The 22,718-nt window shown below is 41.0% G+C and overlaps 2 protein-coding genes across 4 annotated transcripts; one reads left to right on the top strand and one right to left on the bottom strand.

Annotated features, from left to right (window-relative positions):
- Positions 1-1,984: 1,984 nt before the first annotated feature.
- Positions 1,985-16,983, bottom strand: pum3 (pumilio RNA-binding family member 3). 3 transcript variants are annotated; one of them, XM_036529224.1, is made up of 18 exons: positions 16,909-16,983; positions 16,384-16,479; positions 15,772-15,975; positions 15,380-15,518; positions 13,672-13,747; positions 13,268-13,361; positions 13,096-13,162; positions 12,244-12,418; positions 11,818-11,921; positions 10,134-10,212; positions 9,937-10,035; positions 9,741-9,794; positions 9,523-9,603; positions 9,259-9,401; positions 7,571-7,793; positions 6,384-6,471; positions 5,480-5,570; positions 1,985-3,329 (listed from the first exon to the last, which is right to left on the bottom strand). In XM_036529224.1, exons 2-18 carry the CDS (start codon positions 16,466-16,468, stop codon positions 3,200-3,202), a joined length of 1,932 nt encoding a protein of 643 aa, XP_036385117.1. In that variant the 5' UTR covers positions 16,469-16,479; positions 16,909-16,983; the 3' UTR covers positions 1,985-3,199. The 3 variants fall into 3 exon arrangements, with proteins under 3 accessions (XP_036385117.1, XP_036385118.1, XP_036385119.1); XM_036529225.1 differs by lacking the exon at positions 16,909-16,983 and adding an exon at positions 16,846-16,901; XM_036529226.1 differs by lacking the exon at positions 16,909-16,983 and adding an exon at positions 16,871-16,891.
- A 1,308-nt stretch (positions 16,984-18,291) lies between these two features.
- Positions 18,292-21,984, top strand: cfap53 (cilia and flagella associated protein 53). Its single transcript, XM_036528170.1, has 8 exons — positions 18,292-18,349; positions 18,557-18,786; positions 19,204-19,377; positions 19,630-19,933; positions 20,490-20,705; positions 20,912-21,128; positions 21,286-21,388; positions 21,727-21,984. Exons 1-8 carry the CDS (start codon positions 18,293-18,295, stop codon positions 21,971-21,973), a joined length of 1,548 nt encoding a protein of 515 aa, XP_036384063.1. The 5' UTR covers position 18,292; the 3' UTR covers positions 21,974-21,984.
- Positions 21,985-22,718: the final 734 nt, after the last annotated feature.

The following is a 22,718-nucleotide window of genomic DNA, read 5'->3' as shown; positions in this document are numbered from 1 at the left end:
AAACAGAACAGCTCATGTAAAACTGAAGAACAAGACAAATAAAGTGACTGAAATGTCACTCCTACATGAATGTATAATTTACTTCTGTTTTGGTTTATGTGTAAAGGCTGCAGCCTGCTGTTTACCACACAGACACAATGGCATCAAACTACACAGCCATTCATCAGGACAAAAGATTGAAAGGTCTGGGTGTCAGTACTCAAATGGCTAAAAGGCAAGAGTCAATTCTGGGCAAGAACAACATTTTTGGACTCCATAACTGCCTGTCACAAATATTATGCAATGGTGTGGTGAAAAGCATTTCCTTTGTGTAAGTTCCATGTGTTCAGTATAAATTCCATTTTTGGAGGAAAAAAATAGTCTTTTACCAAAAGATGTTACCTAAAATTCTTTTTCAAATACATACAATCCTTCTTTATAAGTATAGTCATTCTTGATGAACTGTCTCCATACTGCGTACTTACCAGTTTGATGTTGGCTTGCTTACTTTGCCAAAAGTTGTTCATTGTAAATGCATAGATTTGCCGGGACAAATCTTCAAAGGAGCTGAAGGTAACCCTTGTTTACTAGTCTTCAGCATAATGCTTTTTTATGTTAACAATGACAGGACATTATGTAGTAAATAGATTTTGCTATTTTTGCTGCCTTCCGCCATTAATGCACCCCAGTTTTATTAAACACTACAGATATGAATTGTAACTTACTTCAACAACTGGTTTCCATTAAACAATTCCACACTGTTGACTAATTTCGCAACAATGTCTAAATGTTGCATAAATATACATGCAAAGAAATGTTTTCCTATTCCACTGTTCTTATGTGCAGAACATATGTGGGAGTCAATGGTGCAGTGTTTTCATGGCTCTAGCTTTAGATAGAGGGACCTATCAGTATAATACTGTACTCATCCTTCTGTATAAATTAATATTTGTTATTACAGAGAATCTATTCTATCTACATTTCATTCATGGTCTCTTTATCCAAGCATATTTGCAGCCTTAAAACATAATAAATTGAAATAATTTTGAAATAACACCTAAGGCAGACCAATTTGTTCTTTTTTTTTTACTAAGAACATGATGATTTTTATGAAATCACATTTTGACAAAACAAAACATGAGGCATTTTTAATTCATAGTGAATACTTAAACACGGTCTCGAAAGTAACTCCAGATTCATCTTCAATAACTGCATGAATGATTCATTTCAAATGTCGCACGGAAATCATTTAGAAATTTTCCTCAAGCCATAGACACGATTTAGTCTGAAAACAGCTTACTTTCAAATCCTTTTTATGGGTTCACACAAATTATTCACTCATTTCTACATGAAAATGATTCTGAGAGTAATTTAGATTCACTTACAGAACTGGTGACTGAACTCACATTCACTTGTGGCAGAAAAAACATCTTCAGTACTGCTGTCAGTCTAAATACTAAATTACAGCCTAAATACTAAAATACATCCCTATCACATATTTTCCCTGTTTTCACTGATTGAGATTGCAACTACACTTATAACGCTGACAGAAAATGTCTCATTTGAACAGCAGGAAATAAGATAGGGTGAAACACAAACTGAAATGGTCACTATAAGATGAAACATCTGGATGAATATAAGGATTTAAAGTTAATTTTGTGTGTGTGTGTGTGCATGCATGGTCACACACATAAGATAACAGCATATCATTGTGTATATTTATCTGCTTTTGCCTATTCAAACATCCTGCCTTCAGCAATACAATGCTATGCAAGGATTACAGTAAAGATGAACTGCACAGATATTGTCAGATTTGTAATTTAAATCTGAAAAGCAGAATATTATACACATTCATGAGACATTTATGAAAACAAATGGTTTTTGAGATGCAAAAAAGTGATATCCAGTAACTTCAAAATATATTACAGGTTTTTACTACCTGTATTTAAATAACAAAATCAAACTGTTTTAAAGATATGACCTTACAATTTTTAAAATGGCCTGATCAAAGTCACATCTTTGAATGTGAAATGGAACTCTGCTCCCTTCATCTGAATTGAAAATTGAGCAAATAAAGATCAGATCATCAGAAAGACTTGCAATCCAAAATGAGACAGAGGTCAAACACAATTTGATTTGTACAGCTGCAGTCCGTGGTCTCCAAAGCAGAAGACCTTGATAGCAAAAATAGAAACACTGCTTACAGGGATTGCACTTGTTAGTGTAGTAATTGATCTTGGATTCCTTGGGAACACTAAACCATGGCACATACAGTATAGTACTAAAACAAATCCCCAAATTATAGTGAAATTGTCATTGATAATCCCTTAAAAGATTAGAGGAGAGATCTCTGGAGGGCACTGCTAAGAAATAAGCCGTTTCTCGGCTGAGGGAATCCATACGGATTCTAGGACAGATGGGAGTCAGTGGGCCTACTAAATTAATTTGCCAGTAAGGACCCATTGCTTCCGTTTCCATTTTCTGTTAAATACCAGGATACAAAGTTACAGAGGAGGGATTTGACATTGCATGTACCAAAGCATTAAATTGTGAAGGTGAAGCCCTGGAACTGAAATGGGCTCCAACAACCAATATATGCAGTCATCTCATTTGCAAAGAGTGTTTATTAGTAATACAAAACACATATTGTGGAAATAATATTGGATTTCTTCCCACAAACATTGTTATTGATGACCATTTTCATAAACAAAATGTTTATTTCCTTAAAATGCAGGGAAAAAAAGACAACACAGGACATGATCTTTGCTGAAAGTCATGATGCAAAGAATATATCATTTAAATGACACTTGGACCTTAACCGCTAAATTGTGATGGGATGTGGCTGTGGGAGGGTCTCTGATGTTCAAAGTCATCTCCCTGTGAACACTCACCATGAACCCCTGTTACTGGCATAAATGTCTCCAGTAAAAATGACTCACTCACCCTTCAGACTGCTCAAACCCGACACAAAAGATAACAAAATTTTGCATTTCAGAAATTAAGGCTATGGAAGGTTCTGGAATGCAAGCCGTAGCACTGCGTACTGAATGTGTATCGGTGCAACCCTCTCACTCTTTCTGGATGATGGCTGTGTGACCTTCAGTGAGGACACATCAATGACAAAGGTGAATTACTCGTAAAACACATCTTGCAATCTTCAAATAACAGATGTGGTAAGAAATTGCAAATATTTTAAATGTCTGTTAAACAAGAAAAGTCTTTAATTGGCAAGCTTTTCTAGTAGAGCTTCCACTCCCTTCGAGTTCTCAATCTTCTGCAGTTCAGGAATGATGGACTTCAGTGCATCTTTCACTTCTGCTGCGACACCCTCGTCCACCCTCTGAAGAAGACTAAAGAAAAAAAATAACGGGACTAAACATGAGGGATACCGCAGACCCAAAAATTACCAAAAGTATGTCTTCCATTACCATTATTAGCCTATGTGTGAAAAATGCCAAAGCTTGTATGTGTCATGATTATTTATGGTTAAAATGGTGGATATTGTTTCTTCCCAAACAATTTACCTAGTTAAACTGAACTAACAGTAACTACACCAACAGTTGTGATACCACGTGCATGTAACTTCCATGTTCAATAATACCAAACTTCATGTGCTGGTAATTTTTTTCATATTAATTTTTTTTAAATTTATAAACTCTGAAAATACATAACTTGCTTCCATGTTTAACATTGCTGGAATTTTCAAGTCAACCCACATACACCACTGCCACTGACTTTGAGAACAATCAGGTACAGATCTCCCTTAACTGATCAGGCATTCTGAATCATGTAATGGCTCATTGCTTCAGTATACATAATAATGAAAGCCACATTTAAAACACTTCAACAGCTACTACCACACAAAGGTAAATATCTTTGCTAAAATTCACTGACAATCTTACTAATTAGCTGAAACCATTTTAAACACCAATTTCAACAAAAGCTAGCCAGCTAATGTAATTACCTAGCTGCCTTAATTACACTTAAGAAAGGCTAATATCTAATTGTGTGGACAACTGTTATTAAACACCTAACTATCTAACATGTAGCTAGATACCTCACAATCTTACGATACTGGTAGTCAGCAAATTAGCTAGTTAGCAGGCTACATTCCCTTTATTATAGTTGTTGATTTTATCTGCAGAAATGGTCTCCAGACAGACATTTAAGATGACCATCTATGATGATCCAACCAATTTGTCATTTATTATCAGATTAATGATAAAATGACTGCATAATATTTGGATTGCTGTTTGTTTGAAGCTAGAAAGCTAGCTAACATTTCACAGCTCTAAAATTAGGAATAATGACTCCACCTACAGCTCTGACAACCAAACTGAGATGACATAGCCCCGACCAGACAGGAAAACACACAATCTGATGATAAACAGTTGGCAATCAGTGTAGTTTCTTATTCATTCCACTCTTGTAACTTTTATCTACATCTATCAACAACTGGTTGCTACTATATTACATTGTATACTAAGGTGTGGCCAATATACTGCAGTGCTTGTAGTTTGTAGATTTATGGCTCTGTAAGCGTGGTATGTAACAATACTGTACAACCTCAAATAAAGAATACTCCAATTTTAGAAATAAACATTTTGTTGAAAACTAAAAATGAAAACAAAAATGTGACCTATTGAATTACTTTCCTTGTGTCGTGTAAACTGGCAAATGTCTTGCTACTTAAAGTCTTACAGAGATTAGATGAGGTCAGGCACAAAGACCGAGGAGGATATGGGAAAGGGAGGGGTGTGAGGACAAAAGAAAAAACAGAGGCAGGTGTGTGTATGGGGTGGGGGGTGGGGCGTCAGTAATCCACAGTTTGCGACAGAAATCTGTCACTGTACCATTTCTTGTGTTATTTACATGACAGACTGTCAGATGGATAATGAGACAGCAATAATGATAATGCAAAATAAATGACAAGCTGTCTACAACCCATTCATCTATTTAAGTACTCAGAACTTTGTTGGTCAATGTTATGATCCAGACATTCATAATTCTGAACAACATTACATGACTTGACACCTTCCTCACATGAAGGAAATGTAATTTCTTATTGTTTAGGTTACATGCTACACATTATACAGCCCTGTTCTGGGGTCTGTACTGATTCACTTCAGGTGAAATACCCTGCTCAAGTGTACAACAATAAGCTTCTGGCCCTTTTGGATTTTAGCCCACCAGTCTCTCTCTCTTCTTTTTGTGGCCTAACCACTACTCTGCTCAGTATCTTCAACTGTGATGAAACTTAAAAAGCACACAGTACTGGTCTGTGTGAAAATCTTACACAGGGAAACTGTGTGGACGGACCAAGCATTTACAGAGTAGATTTATACACAGGTGAAATTAAACTTATGAAATAATTATTGGTGACTGAGAACTGTCTGTAAAATGTTTTTTCTGAGCCCAGGCCTTGGTGCTGTTCACATCATCAAGAAGTTGTAAAACCCATGTTTTTGGCTGATAAAGACACTTGGCAAACTCGACTCACCAACAGAGAACAATGGCTCCCCTGTTGACTGAAGCCCAGGTCTTCAGCTTGTCCAGTCCAACCCGCTCCAGCAGAACCCTGGAGAACCGCTCTGTGGGGAGGGAGGTGGGGTTAAACCAGATGCAGCCCAATCAGGGGGGATTCACCTCAACAGAATGTTGCTGTAAGAGTTAAGGGGGTCAACAAAGGTCAAATCTAACCTAACAGGGAGAGGAGGAGAAAAACACTGTCGCTGTAAGGGGTTAAAGCCTCGTGTAGGTGGTTTTATATTCTCTAATATTTTGTAAAGAAAATGGACTGTATGAATCTCAGTGTGCTTACTGCTATCCAAATGGTTGACTTCTTTTTTGGAATTCCTTGCTGCTTTTATCCAATACCAAAACGCACTGATGGAGTTTTGCTTCTGTTGTAGAACAGAATACAAGTGTAACCGATTTAGCTCTTGCACATTTTTCTGTTCCCTGAGACCCTACTAAGGCTGTACAATGTTTCCAAACATCTAGATGAACCTGAGTGATACTGGGTATTGTAACAGATATGCATCAGATTCATACACTAAATCATGCAACACACAATGGGCTTTCCCATACAAAGAAAAAAACTGGGAACTGACCCCAGGACTTTATAACAGCTCAGTCTGCTTTAAAAAAAATCAGATACTTTTAAGTATCGATTCAGACAAGGAGTTTGCAGAGTACTGGCACCAGGACACAACTTGGAGGCTTTGGTCAATCCATATACACAGTACTGTACTGCGTATGCAGCAAGCCCTTTTTAATCTGAGTTTAATATCGTCCTATAGATGACCGTACTATTTTGAAATGCCCTAATCCCGGCTGCGCGGCCTTTGCGAGCTGGAGTTATTATGGACCAGAGGCACAGTATGATCCGATGTAAACACTACCTTCTCTCTGGGCCTCCTTCATCTTGGAGTCCTGCTCGATGAGCCACTTCAGCACCAGGTGGCCTGCAGGGTGCTCGGCCATGTGCAGCTACAGGACAGGAAAAGGGAGAGAAACAAATGAGACTCTGACAAGAGATGATTTTGTGTGCATGCTTGGGAGAGTAATCTCTACATAAAAACAACTGTGGCTAAGCCTTTATTTTGAAATGCGCATGTCTTCTCATTACAGTCCAGCTGTATGAGAAAACACACAAGCCTGCTCTTTCTGATACCCCTTTTCTACTATAAATCTGGACCCAGGCTGGCTCCCTTAGTTCAAGTTCCAGGGTGATTTTCCTGTCATTTTTATCAAACTGAAAAAGAATAACAGTGTCAGCTCTGCTTGTTATCACTACTGGCGCTGGCCTACTTCCTAACAAGCTGTGGGGGGAGTCAGACAGCTGCATTATGACACTGCTTCCATCGGTGATAAAACAAACGAGAGAAACAAAGCCGCACGCCTCTATCATTAATCACAGCAAACAAGGAAACGTTGCTCGGAGAAGTTGAGATAAAAGTAAGGAAGTCTCAGCTCTTGATTGCAGATGAAGTCACACTGATGGAGACAGATGCTAAGACTCAGAGGCAGTTGGAGTCATTGAAGACTCACTGGTTTAACGTAAGTGTGAAACAGAGGAAAGGAAAAAATTGAATGGTGAGGCTATCCAAATGCCCATGATGGCATACAGTGTAAAAGCCACCATGCTCTAGTGGAAATTAATGTGACTGCCAGAAAAAAATATGGCAGTTAAAATAATATTCATGCTATAAGATTAACTTATAATAAAGCAGAAAGGATTCAGCATTGTCTCATTGAAAGCATGGAGTTTTAAGTGGCTCTCCCTTTTCCAAATGTGTTTACTAGCCTTTGGCAATCCAAATTTCTGCTTTCTGCATGGAACATTGCCTTTCCTTCAGTCTCAATAAGATATTTGAGCCAATATGGAGTATGCTGATATTTTACATCAAAATTGGTCAAAAGGAGAAACAACACACAATTCTCACAATGTACATTATAATTTAACCAGAACAGAGGCATGACCTTATGTACTGTGCTCATGCCTAAAGGCCCCTACCTGGGTGCCATAATTACGCTTTGGTGAGAGACCTGGGATGGAATTTACTTGGCCTGTGCTGTCAAATCTCACCTGTCCCTCCACTCCGCCAGGTGTGAAGTCTTCTGCAGCCAGGTCAGCCACAGCCTCCATAGCAGGTCGCAGGTCACCAGTGGCTGCTCCCAGGATGTCACTCACGGCGACACTGGAGGCCTTGTCCATCACCATGGAACGGGCGTTGTCACAGAGGTACTGCAGGAGCGGAGGGGACACGGCTTCGAGGAGCTCCCTGCGCCGGACTGCCACATCCTTCTTACTGAGGGAGAGTAAGAAAAATAATGTTAGGCTGGCACCCAATACTCAAGAATTGTAATTTGTAATTAGTACTTTGTGCTACATTGTGCATTTCCTACTGCTCCATGCCAATTGAGGCTATGGTTAAGGGTAGTAATTTCTTTCATCAGTTAAGAATTTTAACACTTTTGGCTGCCCTTGTGTATTGGGGGTAGGTCGGCTTTGAATTTTGAAGTTGCGTCTATGTGTCCATATGGCACATCATGAGATGTGGCAAGCCCACAGAGCCAGGGACCCCTTCACGTAGCTAACCAAACCAATTACATTCTCATTATGGGGCTGATGCAACCTTCTGCAACATGTGCTCCACTCCACACTACTCAGCTCTGCGGATTCCAACTAGCTCAGCTGGGAAGGCGTCCACCTTGAGCACAGGCTAATTTCTACAGTTGAGTTGAAAGTTGAAAGTTGAAAACCGGGGTACCATAGTGGTAAGAAGCAGGACTCGAAACCGAACCGGTTTGATTCCCTGCTGGGGCACTGCTGTTGTACCCTTGGACAAGATAATTAACCCAGAACTGCCTCAGTAAAGATCCAGCTCTGTCAATGGATGAAAAACTGTGACCTGTAAGTCGCTCTGGGTAAGAGTGTCTGCTAAATGCCAATAATGTAATGTAATGTAAAAACTAGCCATGTCATTTTCTGACATTGACGAGGGTCCCGAAGAGGCTGAACATATTGCCTTCGTTCTCTCAGGTATAGGGGTGGGTGGGTCGGCTATAGCTTTATTATCTCACCATTATCTCACCGCCATCCAGGCGGCCTGCAAGTTGCCTGGATGGTGCTAGTACAGTACTGCCTACCCTCTGATGAGCACCTACTCTGTTATAGTGCGGTGTGTGTGACCTGTAATGTGAAAAATAACTACTGGCTACATGCAAGTATATTAGAGGATTGCTCTCTTCTTGCTCCAGTACTCCTGCGCATGTGAAAAGGTTGTTGCAGGGAGACAAGTCTAATGTACAATTTGCGATTACAAAAACAGTTACATAATGCGGGAAAAAGTATCAAAACAACACACCTACTTGGCTCCACTACACTTGCACTTTGGTGAACTGTAATTTGTAATGTATTCTATACTTTGCACTGTGCTCTCTAAGCTAATCAAAACACCTACTTGAATCTGGAATGAGTATGTCTGCCAAATAAATGAATTATAGTACAAATATGACAGCATCCTGATAACTGTACAATTGGACTGTTGGTGTTTGGCACTTAACCCAAATATACACACGACTAGAGTAATTAAAGTCAGTGGGACTAAAATAGGGTTAGCAGCATATTCTGTAGTAAATGGTAGGTAACTATCTGGTAGAAAATTACTTGCAGCTAACTGTACAAAGTTCATATAAAACAGTCTGCAGTTACTATGCACTGTTGTTTTGGTCAATGCACAGTCTAAGATGCCAAACAGGGTAGAGACCTACCTGTGGGCATTCCCATCCCCCATCTCCAACACCTGGATGATCTCAGGTAGGATGTGGGCTGGGTCTCGAGGGCTCAGCAGGTACAGAATCACTTTCTTTCCGTATTTATTAGAGATGATTTCTGAGAGGGAAGCAATAAGCTCCTGTGGGTGCAGAGAGAGCAATTTTCCAGCCACTGTAACGCGATCAATAAGAGATGATTTTAAAATGCAATGCAATATGTAGTCTGATCTAAGGCTCAAAGGAGACTTAGGGAATGCTCACCGATATGATGACCTGTTTTACCAGCTTGGTGTCATCGACACAGTCAAAGGCAGCAAGAAGTGCCAAGTGAGCATACTCGCCCTGCAGAGTGAACAAGGAGTCCATCTGATCACTTAGCTCTCCAGTCAAACGATTAGTAAAAAGGTACATATCATGCATTACTGAACATTACTGAACATTACTGGTTCCACGCAAAAAAAAAAAAAAAAAAGACATACCATAGCAATCTTGCCGACGTACGTTTTCATGTTTTTTACAAGAAACTTCCTATCCTGAAATGATAAGCAAAAATGGACATATTAATATGTGAAGGTGCCCAACAGTCTTATGCTCAGCAACTGAGAATAAGAGACACACACTGGGAGCATGTTTCCTGCTTGTTCTGCTGTGTTGAGCTACAGAGTGAGAACTGACCTTTGGTGTGCCATGCCACAGGCAGTGCATGGCTACCCTGGCTCCGTCATGAGTGTGCACCATGTGCATAACCGCATCCCGTATGGACTCGATCATTTCCTGTTGAGAGATGTCACAAACCCACTGAGGAACTCCGGACGATTTCCAGCTCATACTCCGTTCAGACAATACAGGCAGATAAAGATGATCAAACGTACCGATCTCTGCTTGGGTATGGCATATAGAAAGAAGTCCAGGAAAACTTTGTGAACCAATGAATGTTTTACAACGGCTTCCCTGTAGAAAACATTAGAAGAAGCCCATGAAGTACATGCAAAAAGTCCACATCATCAATCGTTTACACACAAATGAAAGCTGCATGGCTTTTACGTTTTCTCACCATCAAAACAAAGGTTGAAAAAGGAAATGTTTCTTTTTTCACACACTGAATATTTAAAACAGCTATTTCATAACAGGAGTTTTTTTTTAAAAGATTGCTAAACTCTGTGAACCCATTGCATGCATCTTATCACCAAATATCTTGAGATTTGTATAACAAAGTGCTACAGAAAAATTACATTACTTGTTGTTTTAAAGAGACAAGTTGATCCAACACTACATTAATGGGCATTTTAGCAAGAAAGGCTTTTTAGATAAAATTGTATTTCTGTAAAAAAATAAAATCAAAGTGTGTAATATCGTCTTGGATGGAGAAAGCCTGTTCTGATAATAAATCAATACAGATAACTGATAGCAAACCTAACATCTCAAACTTTTCCCACATTGGCTGCTCCTTTACAGAACAATAGACATGTTACAAAACTGAGCCTGTAATATTTAAGACAACTAATAAAAGTAATAATGTGGGAACATAAATCATTTAGACTGCTTCTTAATATGAAGCTGAATCATAATCTGCACGTCGCACAGCTTTAATCAATCACCATTACCCAGAAAAATGAACAAGCTTGGTGTTATCCGCTCGCCATCTTTTTGCAAAAACAGACACATTGCCCTCCCGTACCAACCCGAGCTCTTCCTGGCTGTCTAAGCGCTCTCACTCATTATTTCCAAGCAAAGAATCAATACTAATCCTGGAAAGGTGAGACTCTGAGCATTGTTACAATATAACTTTTATGAGGGCGACTGATGAATTGGTAGAATCAATCAATCATTCTGAAGCCTCAGGAGAAATTCCTGTTATGGTACCTGCCGTTTTTATGTGATCTTGACAGTTCAGTGCCTTTTGTGTGTCAGAATCACATAAAATAAACATCATTTGAAAGTGCAAGCACTCGTCTGTCAGCTCCAGGAAGTCACCTGTTATATTTGATCTTTACTCTGAAGAAAGCAATTACAGTTATGTGTAGTGGGTCAGTGTTGCACCAGGGCTCAGGGTAAGGGAAAAAAAGCTCCCTGAAGGAACAACTTATTTTTTTTATAAAGCTACCCTTCACCTTTACTTTACTAAAAGGCAAACTGGGCAGCAGTGTGGTGTAGTGGTAATCAAAAGTAGTAACCAAAAGGTGGCTGGTTCAATTCCCCACTGGGGCACTGTTGTTGTATCCTTGGGCAAGATGCTTAACCTGCAATTTCCTCAGAAAATAACCAACTGTATGAATGGATAAAATTGTAACCTTTGTAAGCCTCTCTGGAGCATCTGCTAAATGACAATAATGTAATATAATGTTCTTGTACTAATACTCACATCCCATTTTTCCCCACTTGGGTTCAGAATAAGAGACATGGAAATAAGCAGGAACCACACACCCAAAAGCACACTTTAAGGTGGTGACTTTAAATACAAACATGTTATGTGAGAACAAACTTGCTTGTGTTAAAAATTCTGGCTAGCATACTCAACATTTGGATTCTCTGAGGACTGGGGTATATGACACTCACTTCTGGGCCATGGGCGTGAGAATCTGTTTCATCTCTTCCATAATGCTGCTCTGCTTCTCGGGGTTGCTCTCCAGCACCTTATCCAGTGTGGGACAAACTGCAGACTGGGGGACAACACATATACATACACTTCAGCCTGCACTGAAATGTAGTTTGGGGGCTGACACTATATTTCCAACTGACAGGTATCTAACAGTGATTGCACACAAACATCCAATTGCTTATGTGGGGCATCTGCCCAGCATTGACATCTAAACAATGTTTACTGGATATGCAGTCTAAACATGTTCCTTGTCAGCAAGTAGCTCAAACTACAGCTGAATAAACTGCATGCCTTTACAGCTTTGTTAAACATGCTGCCTGCTACTGGTGTAGCCAAGAATAATTGCGAAAGACAGCAAGAGCCCCCTGGTGGCGAAAGCTTACCTTGCAGACTTGGAATGTGTTCCCGTAGAGCTCCTCGGTCAACATGAGCCTCTGGGACAGAATGGCCTTGTCATTGTAGGCATACTCCACCACCGAGGAGGCCTCGGAGTGTCTCAGCATCTGCTTCACCTGCCCCTTGAAGGCCTTCATCACCTCCCCCACCTGCTCCTTGTTACTGAGGGGGAGACAGAGGAGAAAGTGAGTTTAGACTCAGAATGCACAGCTACATGTAGAGATCAGGGACTACCTGCAAACACAACCACAACAGTACGCAACTCTTCTACAGCTGGAGATGCTACAGATCAGGATACCCTGTATTCATCCACATCCTTAGATTAAACCTGTTTCTTAAACAAATCAAGTACAGGCCATCTACCCCAAAAACACTGACTCGTGCTCAAAGTAACTATGCCTCTAAGAAACTGCAAACCAGGCCAAAATTGTACGACAGTTCAATAAAATGATTCCTTGTTTAGACTAGTGTTATTTCTGCAGCGCTTGCAGTACAGGATCCAAGATTAATGAATCACAGTACAAAGATCCACTTGAGTTGACCAAAAGTGAGCTGCTTACCATACCTAAAATTCAGTTGTTGGATTGCCAACACACAAACACGTCCAAACCAATAAAACCACACAGAGATAAATATAAACTAAAGAGGGTACTGGATGAGGTTATTCCTTTATTTTACTAAAACTAAATCAATGGTAAGTTTCACTTACATGCTCACTATAACTCTGATATCAGAGCTGACTATATTGAACAGATGCACAATTCATTTCTAACCCTTCACATTGTCAATGCAACATGTTTTACATACCATTTGAAAGATGGGGAAAAAGAAGCACTTACCCATACATTAAAAATTTCTTCACAATATTTCTTGCATATTTTGACTTGCTAAGTTCAACAATGTGATCTGTATTAAACACACAAAACAAAGTGTTAATGTCTGAAGTTAAAATGAGGTCACTGTGTAACGTTCAAAGTAATGCTTATCATTGAGGACCGAATTCGCTTTTACCTTTTAACTCATCAAAGATCTCTTGCCTTTGCTTGTCGTTTCCAAACTGGATAAAGCACTGTAGTACTCTGGTTGAATCATGTGCAAAGGCAATCTGGGAAAAGAACATATTTCAGTCTACACGCCTGACAAATGTTTGATTTGTTTACCTTGACCTAATGCCGTACCACAAAATATACTGTATCACCAATTTTTGTGGTGCATTTTACTGCAGTAAAAACACCAGGTCTCTGCATACGCAGTCAGATAATTCCTAAACCTTGGCTTTTAATTCCTCAGCTCTTGTGAAGTTAGCTTATCCGCAGCTGGTTTATTACCTCAACCATCAATCCTCAATGCTAAAATAAGGACTTTTATTTTAAAGGAAATAGAGTAGCTTATAAATACACCAAATGCATACTCACTGCTTTTACTTTGCCGTGTACAAGCTCCTGTAGCTCATTCATGAGTTTGGCTCTCTTTTCCTTGTCACAGTCTTTCCTGTTTGTGAGAGAAATTAGTACAGTTGAACATGCTAGGGAATTTAGGAAAAACTGATCAATTTTATATGTATCCATCCATGAATGAGCATTCTGAACCGTGATCCGTCAGCCCCACTCCTCCATTATGACACAGGCTACCCTTGGTATCACAGATTTTGTCCCATTGTAGTAGGAGTAAAAGAGGAAACACAAGACTCTGGCTGGTAAAAGCAGTTTTCTAATCACTAAGAGACAGTAAGAATTATGCAGAAAAACTTCTTGTGAGGGTAGCAAGGTGTGTTTTTTTGTATGGCGACGATTTCACTGAAAATAATTTGACAACTTAAAGGGATGTAAAACAAAGCCACACACTCAAAGGAACTCAAGTTCCTGTGATACTGCAGATAACAGAGGCCACATTTTTCAATAATGCACACAAATCCTTTCAAACGAGAATGGCAATGAAATCAGAACCACGTTCAAACGTCACATCAATACACCTCCAAGGTGCTTTTATACACGACTGACAGGAGATCACAGAGCTATCCACTGAAAGAGCAGCTTTTTTCAGTTCTTTCTTCTTTTACTCTCATGAAAAGCTCTGGGTAACAATACCTGCCAAATTACCTAAATGTAACAAACTACAAGTATTGCATGAAGCTGTCAATCTCAGAAGATTGAGTGGAAACACTTGTTCTGTCACAGAGTTGGTGAGGTTTGGCTTCCCTGGTTGTTGCCATATTAACCAAACCAATCTGAATGACAATAAAATTCAATACAAAGAGCACTGCCTTTTGGGTTTGAAACATGGTGCACGGCTGTGTTTCAGTGCTGCGGTGGTTAAATACACTGCTATTAAAAAAGATTAATTTGCATAGGGATATCTCACACACCACCTTGCCTACTCAATTAATGGGTCAGTTAATTTATTTGTACAGCACAAAAGGGTTGTAAAACCTTCTTCAGTTCACAACTATTACCTTGACTTATGGCAATTAGGAAGGTCAAAATGTAAGAATTAGTATTACCTTCGGATAAATGCATAATTTATGTTATATTTCCACATTTGTGTTGGGAGTGGGGGAATTCTCAGCTGGCCTACAGTAATTCATGCTTAGAAAATGAAAAGTAATTAGAAGTTTAGTCTAAGAAGGTTTCAGCATGAAAGTATAAGTTTAGAGATATAAAGGTTTAGAAATATAAAAGTGTGACAAACATGTTTTGGTCAAGCAATGGCAGAAACTGCAAGAAAGCACCAGGAAATGACATGGAGCTAGTATTTATATTGTCAAATATTTAATTTAATATTTAATCCTTTTTTAGCACTGCTAGCAATATATAATGTAGGCGAATGAACTGCAAGGTAAGCTCACTCTAAGACACACAAAAATGAATGCAAGCTTACTCCAATGGGTTAAAGACCTTTCTAAGTCATTTTTCACAGTAAGACACAAACATTACATGTTTATCTTGTCACTGACTTCTTAATTAGCATGTCAAATGATGTTTTGATGTAAGGAGTTCCATCTCTAGGGGACCATGTCCAAGTGAAACCTGTTTCACTGGCAGATCAGACATACCAACAGCAACTAGTTAAGTAAAGACCGCAACAAATGCCTCAGTTTGGCTTAGAAAAGAAGCAGTCCTTTACCTCCTCACCATCTCCCACACTTGTTTGGCTCGGCTGATGATGTGATAACTCTCCTTTTTCTCATTCTGTTGCCGATTTTGTTTCAGCTCCTTCTTCTGTTGTTTGAACTCATCCCATTTAGGCTTCTTTGCTTCAGAACCTGCACAGACAGTTGCAAAACACATAAATAACTGGTCAAAGAAAAGCAATTATTTCAAGACCATACACAGTGCATTTATATATAAAATATTGCAGAGTTAGAAATTTCATCCTTGATCTAACTTTTGGAACACGTAATATTACACTATGCGTAATTATTCACCATAATGGCTACTTGTACTATGAAAGCAATGACAGCTCCACATAAGAAGTGATAACTTAATTAAAGTAGCTTTTTTGAACATGTTCCAGACCTTCCTTCTGATCTCCCTTCCCCTGGGGAAATTTCCTCTTCCCTGAGAATTTTCCATCTATCTGTTTTTTCTTCAGAAACTTTTGTGGGCCTCCCTTTCCTCCAGTCTTCTCAAACTTCTTCCCTTTCTCCGTAGTCTGATGCTTGAATGGCCGTTTCCCAGCTGGCTTGCCAGTTTGTTTACCACCTGGTTTACCTGTGGATTCTGAGATTTCATGACATCATCAACCATACTAGAGATATTTGTAAAGCTAATTACACATCATATAAACATTCCATTCTAAAACCGTCCTGGAATCAGCATACCACCATCAGATGTGGCACGCTTGTTTTACGTGTTGCTGGCTTTTGAGAACTATGTAAGGGATATACTGTACAACTAAAAGAAGCTGATGGACAACTTATGCCTCAGCATCAGCTTCGCCCATACCCTACGGTGGATCTGTCCCTTAATGTAATCCTCTAAAGACGTTTGATTTAGGCTTGAGTCTTCTAAATGTTGTTTATCCTCTCCCCACCCATATTCGTCGGGCAGTACATTTCTTAGACTCAATTCCACAACTTCGGAATAGATAGCTGACTGATGAAATGAAACTATGGCTCGAATACATACCTTTGAACTTTTTGCCTTTTCCTTTCTGTGCATATTTCTTGTCACCCTTTGGGGAGAACGTTTTCTTCTTATGTTTTGCTTCCATCGTAGCTCACACTGTTTGAAGAGACCCAAATAGAGAAAAATACACACGTAACGTGATCTCTTTGCTACCGACTGATCAAACTAGCGAGCTATTGTTGTAAAGACATCTGTGAATGCACATCAGTTTAAAATAGAAAAAAAGATAGTAAGTAGAATGTGTCTCATGTCACGTAAATGGGTAAATCGGTTATCTGAGCTGATCCCAAGTTACTGCAGTTATTACTATAGCAAAGATAGTGTAGTTAGACTAGCTAATGACAAACGAACACCACTAGCTAGGCATTATTTACTTTATTCGTTCACTACTAGTAACATCCACACTGAGCAAATACACATCTTATAAGTTAGCTTGTTAACGCAATACATTTCACAACGTACTCTATGTTAAAGTAGCTGACATTACGTTGTTTGATCGCAAAACCTTAACACACGCTACCATACCTTCCCATGTGTTCAGACTTTGTTACTCTTTACGGCACATCGCTCTTGTTGTCGCAAATGCGATGTTACGACAATTCTTCTGGTTGACGCTAGTGGAGACTTTACTTGACGTCCACGTTGTAGTAGAGAATTCCTCATGCCATTAAGGGGCACAAACGTTAGCTAGCCAGAGTGCCTTTGGATTTAATGGACTTGCAAATTAGAAAGCTAGCTACAGCACCAGCTCACGGTCTCACCGACAAAGCCTACTACTGTAGCTGTATAGCTACCCAACTAGCTGCGGTAGCTAACGTTAGACAACGTTAGCAAGTTACTGTGGGAACACACAAGTTCGTAAGAATGTGCAACACATCTGGCAGCAATACATTATTCGTCTATCCGACAAAAATAAATAGATAGAAATAATGTCTTGTGATAAGTACGTACGGTATTTCGTTTTAAGAAATTTCGGGCAGGCAGACTACTGATAACTGCTTCATTTTTTGCCATCAACTTTTACCCGATTTTCTACACGCGGGGAGGGGGTGGGTGGGTATGAGTACAATGGCGGGTCAGGTAATAAAAACTGAATGTCAATTTCATATTTCAGAAATGAAAGTGCTGTAACAACGCGGCGACATCAACAGACAACACTGTCCATGCCTTCACGCCTGGTGTTCTGGCTGTGTTTAATCTTTCTATAGCGCATTCAGTGTTCAAAGTTTTATGAAAGCTACAAATCCAGACAGTTTTTAGTAGAATGTCATCATCAGGGTAACGAAACAGTTTCGCTGGGTAGTCGTGATGATAAGTAATACCTGACGATGGGCTGATCAGAATCATTTAGCAGGCAGAGACAGTGATTATTCCAAACGACAACCTTTATTACAACCACATTATTTACTGGGAACTTCATGTCCTTGCAGCTCCTGTGCAAGAAAAGGAAAGCCACCCACGAATGAGCTAAGTCTTCGAAAAAGATGTAGTTAGTCGTCTTGTATGTATCCCTGGATAAGATCGTCTACTTCATATCAACAACGAAAATATATTTTTAAATGTACTCATTTTGGATGCTCTGGATAAGAGCGTCCACTGGCGAAATATCAAAGCAGTGGAACCAAGCTATTGACAGACAGATCTGATTGGTTATTTGAAACGGCTTGTCCGCGATCAGGAGGTACTGGTTGCCTTGGTACCACGTGAGTTGTTCCGTAAACAAACCTTAGTAGCGCCGTAAGGGAAGAGCACTAAAGACCGTTAATGAGACAGACCAGAGTTTGAAAGTTACAGTGGTTTGGGAACAAGTTTCAGTTCGTGTGCATAGGTCATTATTTTAAGTAATAAATAAAAAGAAATATAAATATTAATAATTGTGATAATTCTATAAAATATTAAATAACAAAAAATGTACACAGTACAATGTCGGGAATTCACGGGCCCAACGCCTCATTCAGTTGCTGTGGTAAGTTTATGTCAGACATAATGTTCGCCAGCAAGCTAATCTTAAACACAAACTTTAAACAGTGTAAATATTCGCTCTGTAATTAACGTTTGCCATTTACTGTCAGCCCTCACAGCTAGACATGTAGATTGGTGCGTATATTTGTAGAACAACACAGATTCCAACAACATTTACCAAACCAGAATAAAATGGAAAGCATTTCTTTAGAGGGCGAAGTTTCCGTCAGCGAAACCGGTCGATCACATCATCCTGGACAGAAGAAGGAAGGAGGAGGCCCACGACAAGCTGCTGGACTTTACCCGGTACCAGAACACCTGCGACATGAAGTCCCAATGGGAAAAGACCACTGATCGCCGCATTGTCCTAGGCACCATTCAGCGGCGGGTCCAGGAGGCCATGAACCAGTATCGAATGGGAATTGATGAGCGGAGGGAGAGGTCAGTTGAATCTTGTACTGTATTTCTTAAAGTATCTTAAAGTATGCTTAGTGGTTAAGGAGCAGGACTTGTAACCGAAAGGTTGCTGGTTTGACTCCCACAAAGGTGCATCCACAATTGCCGTAGTAGATAGTCAGCTGGCTATATGAATAACATTGTAAAATGAATAACATTGTAAAAAAAAAAATTTAGATACTTAGATTATATTATTTTTTCTTTTTAGAAACAGACATTTGTTGTGTCTTCTTCTGTAAAATGGGACCTGCTGTTCCATTATTATTACTATTAATAATTGTAATTATAGTGATAATAGTGCATTTTATGAAATCTGAACTCAGGACATCTAAGGAACACTTGCTTTGACTATGCTGCTTCATTCCTAAATACTTCCCCTTTCCTCTGTTCTGGTGTGCCCAGGTTGCGAGACCTGCTGGAGACAGAGGAGAGGGAGCTCCTGCAAGAGATGGAGGCCAGTAAGGAGACAGACTTGGAAAGACAGGCCAAGATGTGTGAGAGAGCCAAAATCCTGAGGGAGAGAAGGGAAAGCGACAGACAGAGAGTGGTGGCGGAAAAGCTGGATCAGCTCTTCAGGTATAATACTCTGCTCAGCTCAACAATGTCCTTTCTCTAGTGTGTGGAGGTGTGAGCAGTGGAGACAGGCCAAGAGGAAGAGACATGGGCGTGAGGGACAGGGAGTACAAACAAGAGAACCATGCTGTCCTCTTTGTCCCTCATACGTCCATGCCTGCAGAGGCAGGGGAGATTGATTAGGTAGATGAAGGGCAGGGATCAGAGGGCATTTCAGATACAAGCGCAAGGTCACCCCCTTTCTCCATGTCCCAGGGAGCAGTGCGAGGAGCTGCGGACGATGCAGACGCAGCGGCTGCAGCAGGAGGTCTGCGCGGAGCGTGCTGCTCAGCTGCGCAGCCAGCGGGAGGCGCGGCAGCATCGCGAGGAGGAGGACCGCCTGTACGCGGAGCTGTGGGAGAGAGACCGGCTGGCCAAGGAGGGCCGCGAGGAGCGCGAGGCGCAGCAGCGGCAGCACAACAACCGGCAGCAGCAGGAATTCCTGCAGATGCAGATACAGGCGGCCGAGCAGCAGAGGATGCAGGCCAAACAGCTGAAGGAAGAAGAGGCGCAGCTGCTGGTACAGTGTCGTTACTCAGGACCCAGCACAGCCCGATCAATGACACAGACAGAAGGCCTACTAAAGTTACAGCATATCAGTTCATACCAATTTACAATTTACAATTTGGTATTTCGCAGATGCTTTTAATCCAAAGCGGCTTACAATTAGTGCATCAATCAGGTTAGCTTCCTACCTCATAGGCAAAAGATCGCAGTAGGAATGCAAATGAATTATTAATAGTACCATGCCCCTGTATATCCTGTAACAATAAAAAGAAATCTGCAAACAAAACCTGCAACATAGAGACAAGGTTAGTAGAGATTTTTTTTACATTTTATACCATAAAATATAAAAACATAACATAACAGGAAGGTTACACAATAGGGGACAGGTGGATTCTGAAAAGGTGGGTTTTCAGGCTCCTGCGGAAGATGGCGAGTGATTCCACAGTTCTGATTGGGTGAGGAAGGCCCTTCCACCACCGCGGAACAAGTTTTCTTTCTTTCTTTCTTTCTGTTTTCTCCGGCGGTCTGTAAATAACACTCCTGCCTGTGCGCCCTCTCTCCCTGCACAGCGGGAGCAGCAGGAGATGCTGCAGCTGGAGGAGCAGCGGGAGCGCAGGAGGAAGCTGCAGAGCCAGCAGCAGACCAGCAGGCAGCTGGAGCACTCGCTGCGCCTGAAGATGAAGCGCCTGGCCCGCGAGCAGCAGGCCGAGCTGGCCCTGGACATGAGCATCATGCAGCAGCTGCTGGGGCAGAAGGACGAGAGCCAGGACAGGGAGCAGAGGAAGGTGAGAGCGCAGGGGGGGAGCCCGGGGGGAGGAGGAGCGGGGCAGGCCAGAGCCGTGGGAGGTGGGAGAGGCAGGCACGGGTCGGTTAATGGAAAAAAAAAAGCATAAAGCACTACAAGCCAAAGGAGGGCGAGAGAGGGAGAGGGCCAGGTGAGGTTGTGGCGGGCTGGGAGATGAGCGTACACATCTGTGTGCCTGTACAACAGATGCAGCTTCGCGAGGAGCAGCGCCGGTATCAGCAGTACCTGGCGGAACAGATGGAGGAGCAGAAGCGGCAGGAGGCGGAGGCGGAGCAGCTGTTTGAGGAGGAGCTTCAGCAGAACTTGGCCCGCAGGGCGGCGCAGTTCCGCCGGGAGCGGGAAGCTCGGGACCGCCTGATGAGGGAAGTGATGGACACCCGGCGCCTGCAGATCCAGTACAAATGTAAGGAGGGCGGGGATTAGGGGGAGGTCGGAAGCTGCCTTGTTTAAGTATGTGTCTGCAAATTACGCAGATAATTGTCTGCCTGTGCTTTTTTGTTTGAATGTGTGTGTGTGTGTGTGTGTCTGACATGATCATTGTGTGCTGCACTTTTCCACAGTGGATCAGAACAACCTGAAACAAGCTGAGCTGGCACAAGAGAAAGAGGAGCTGGACCGAATCATCGCGGAGCACAGAAAGCTGGAGGAGGAGCAGAAAAACAGGTATGCAATGTGTACCAACTACACGCACACACACAAACACACACACAAACTGGCAAAGAAATACCCACCTTGTCTATGGTTTACCAGATTATAGTCTATGTACATCATGAATGCAGAACGTTTATTACACCAGGTTAACCTCCAGTGGACTTGCAGCTGGCCATCTTCTCAGGTGGTTGGGGGTATGCAAACTAGTTTGCTGCATACTAAATGCAACCTCTCCAGTTTGATAATTCTTGTGATTGACTGAATTTGGATGTCAGTGGATTAGTTCACATACCTAATATAGCTAGCCTGAGACAGAAAGCACTTGATGACTGCCTGGCTCTGCCCCTCAGCATTAAGCAGGCCAGCATGGAGCACCAGGCAGACCTGCTGGCTCAGATACTGCACCAGCAGCAGCTGAGAGACAAAGACCGAGCTGAGGCCGAGCAGGAGATCCAGAAAGGCATGGAGTTCCAGCAGGAGTACCAGAAGAAGGTGCAACGGCTCCTAAGCCAGCCCAACTCCACCACAGGCCGCACCCACCCCTTCAGGAGGAACAAGGCCCTGTCTTCCTCTGGGGAGCGATACAGCCAAGCCTGATTCAGCCAGGCCCTTGCACCCCTAACCAGATCCAGTCTGCATACTGTATGACAGCTGACATCATTATGTCGCTATCTTGCAAAATGGCATTGCAAACAAAATGACCTCTACATATTGGAGCTGAACTGTTTCTGCCCTTTAGGATTTTGACTGATAAATATTTTTTGGAATGTCTCTTTTCCATGCTGAATTTTGATGGCTCAATAATTTGCTTACTGTAAGAATGCCAATGTTATTTTGTCAAAGTTTCTCACAAATGGAATCGTAAAATAAAATGAATTTGGTATACATGTTGGTGCTTTTTTTTGCTTCATTTAAAGACCTGGAAGATGTTGTTGGAGAATTTTTTCTTTGCTTTCTTTAGTTTTGATGACTCTATAATCATTTATAATATTACTTTGATGTGGTCATCCATACCACACTATGAACTTTCAATACGCTATGACACTATAATATCTCTACAAAATGTTGATTTTGTGGATTTTTGTAATGAAATTAGACATAATTCGATATATATACACGCACACACACATTGTTTTCATTCTGCCATATCTCTCCACATGCACATATTTCCTGATCACTCAACTACTTTTTAAGTATCCTGTTCAAGCAGGCAAAATGACGCAAGTGGGTGATCACATCACCTCTCCTTAGTCAACCAGTAACAAAGATGATTAAAACATCTAATAATTAAAATGGATGAGAATCAATGAAGTCTGAAAAATAAATATTGATTTTTACTTGT

Source organism: Megalops cyprinoides, chromosome 5 (assembly GCF_013368585.1).
Source record: "Megalops cyprinoides isolate fMegCyp1 chromosome 5, fMegCyp1.pri, whole genome shotgun sequence".
Classification (NCBI taxonomy): domain Eukaryota; kingdom Metazoa; phylum Chordata; class Actinopteri; order Elopiformes; family Megalopidae; genus Megalops; species Megalops cyprinoides.
The sequence above is the reverse complement of the archived record's forward strand: the minus strand, read 5'-3'. Positions and strand labels throughout refer to the sequence as shown.

Excerpts from the sequence above, each read along its gene's own strand:
- cfap53 (XM_036528170.1), top strand. The coding sequence starts at position 18,293 with ATGTACACAGTACAATGTCGGGAATTCACGGGCCCAACGCCTCATTCA. Across the intron at positions 18,350-18,556 it reads CGCCTCATTCAGTTGCTGTG|AGGGCGAAGTTTCCGTCAGC; the intron begins GTAAGTTTATGT and ends GCATTTCTTTAG. Across the intron at positions 21,389-21,726 it reads GAGGAGGAGCAGAAAAACAG|CATTAAGCAGGCCAGCATGG; the intron begins GTATGCAATGTG and ends TCTGCCCCTCAG.
- pum3 (XM_036529224.1), bottom strand. The coding sequence starts at position 16,468 with ATGGAAGCAAAACATAAGAAGAAAACGTTCTCCCCAAAGGGTGACAAG. Across the intron at positions 13,362-13,671 it reads TACACGGCAAAGTAAAAGCA|ATTGCCTTTGCACATGATTC; the intron begins GTGAGTATGCAT and ends TTCTTTTCCCAG. Across the intron at positions 9,604-9,740 it reads ACGTCGGCAAGATTGCTATG|GGCGAGTATGCTCACTTGGC; the intron begins GTATGTCTTTTT and ends TTCACTCTGCAG.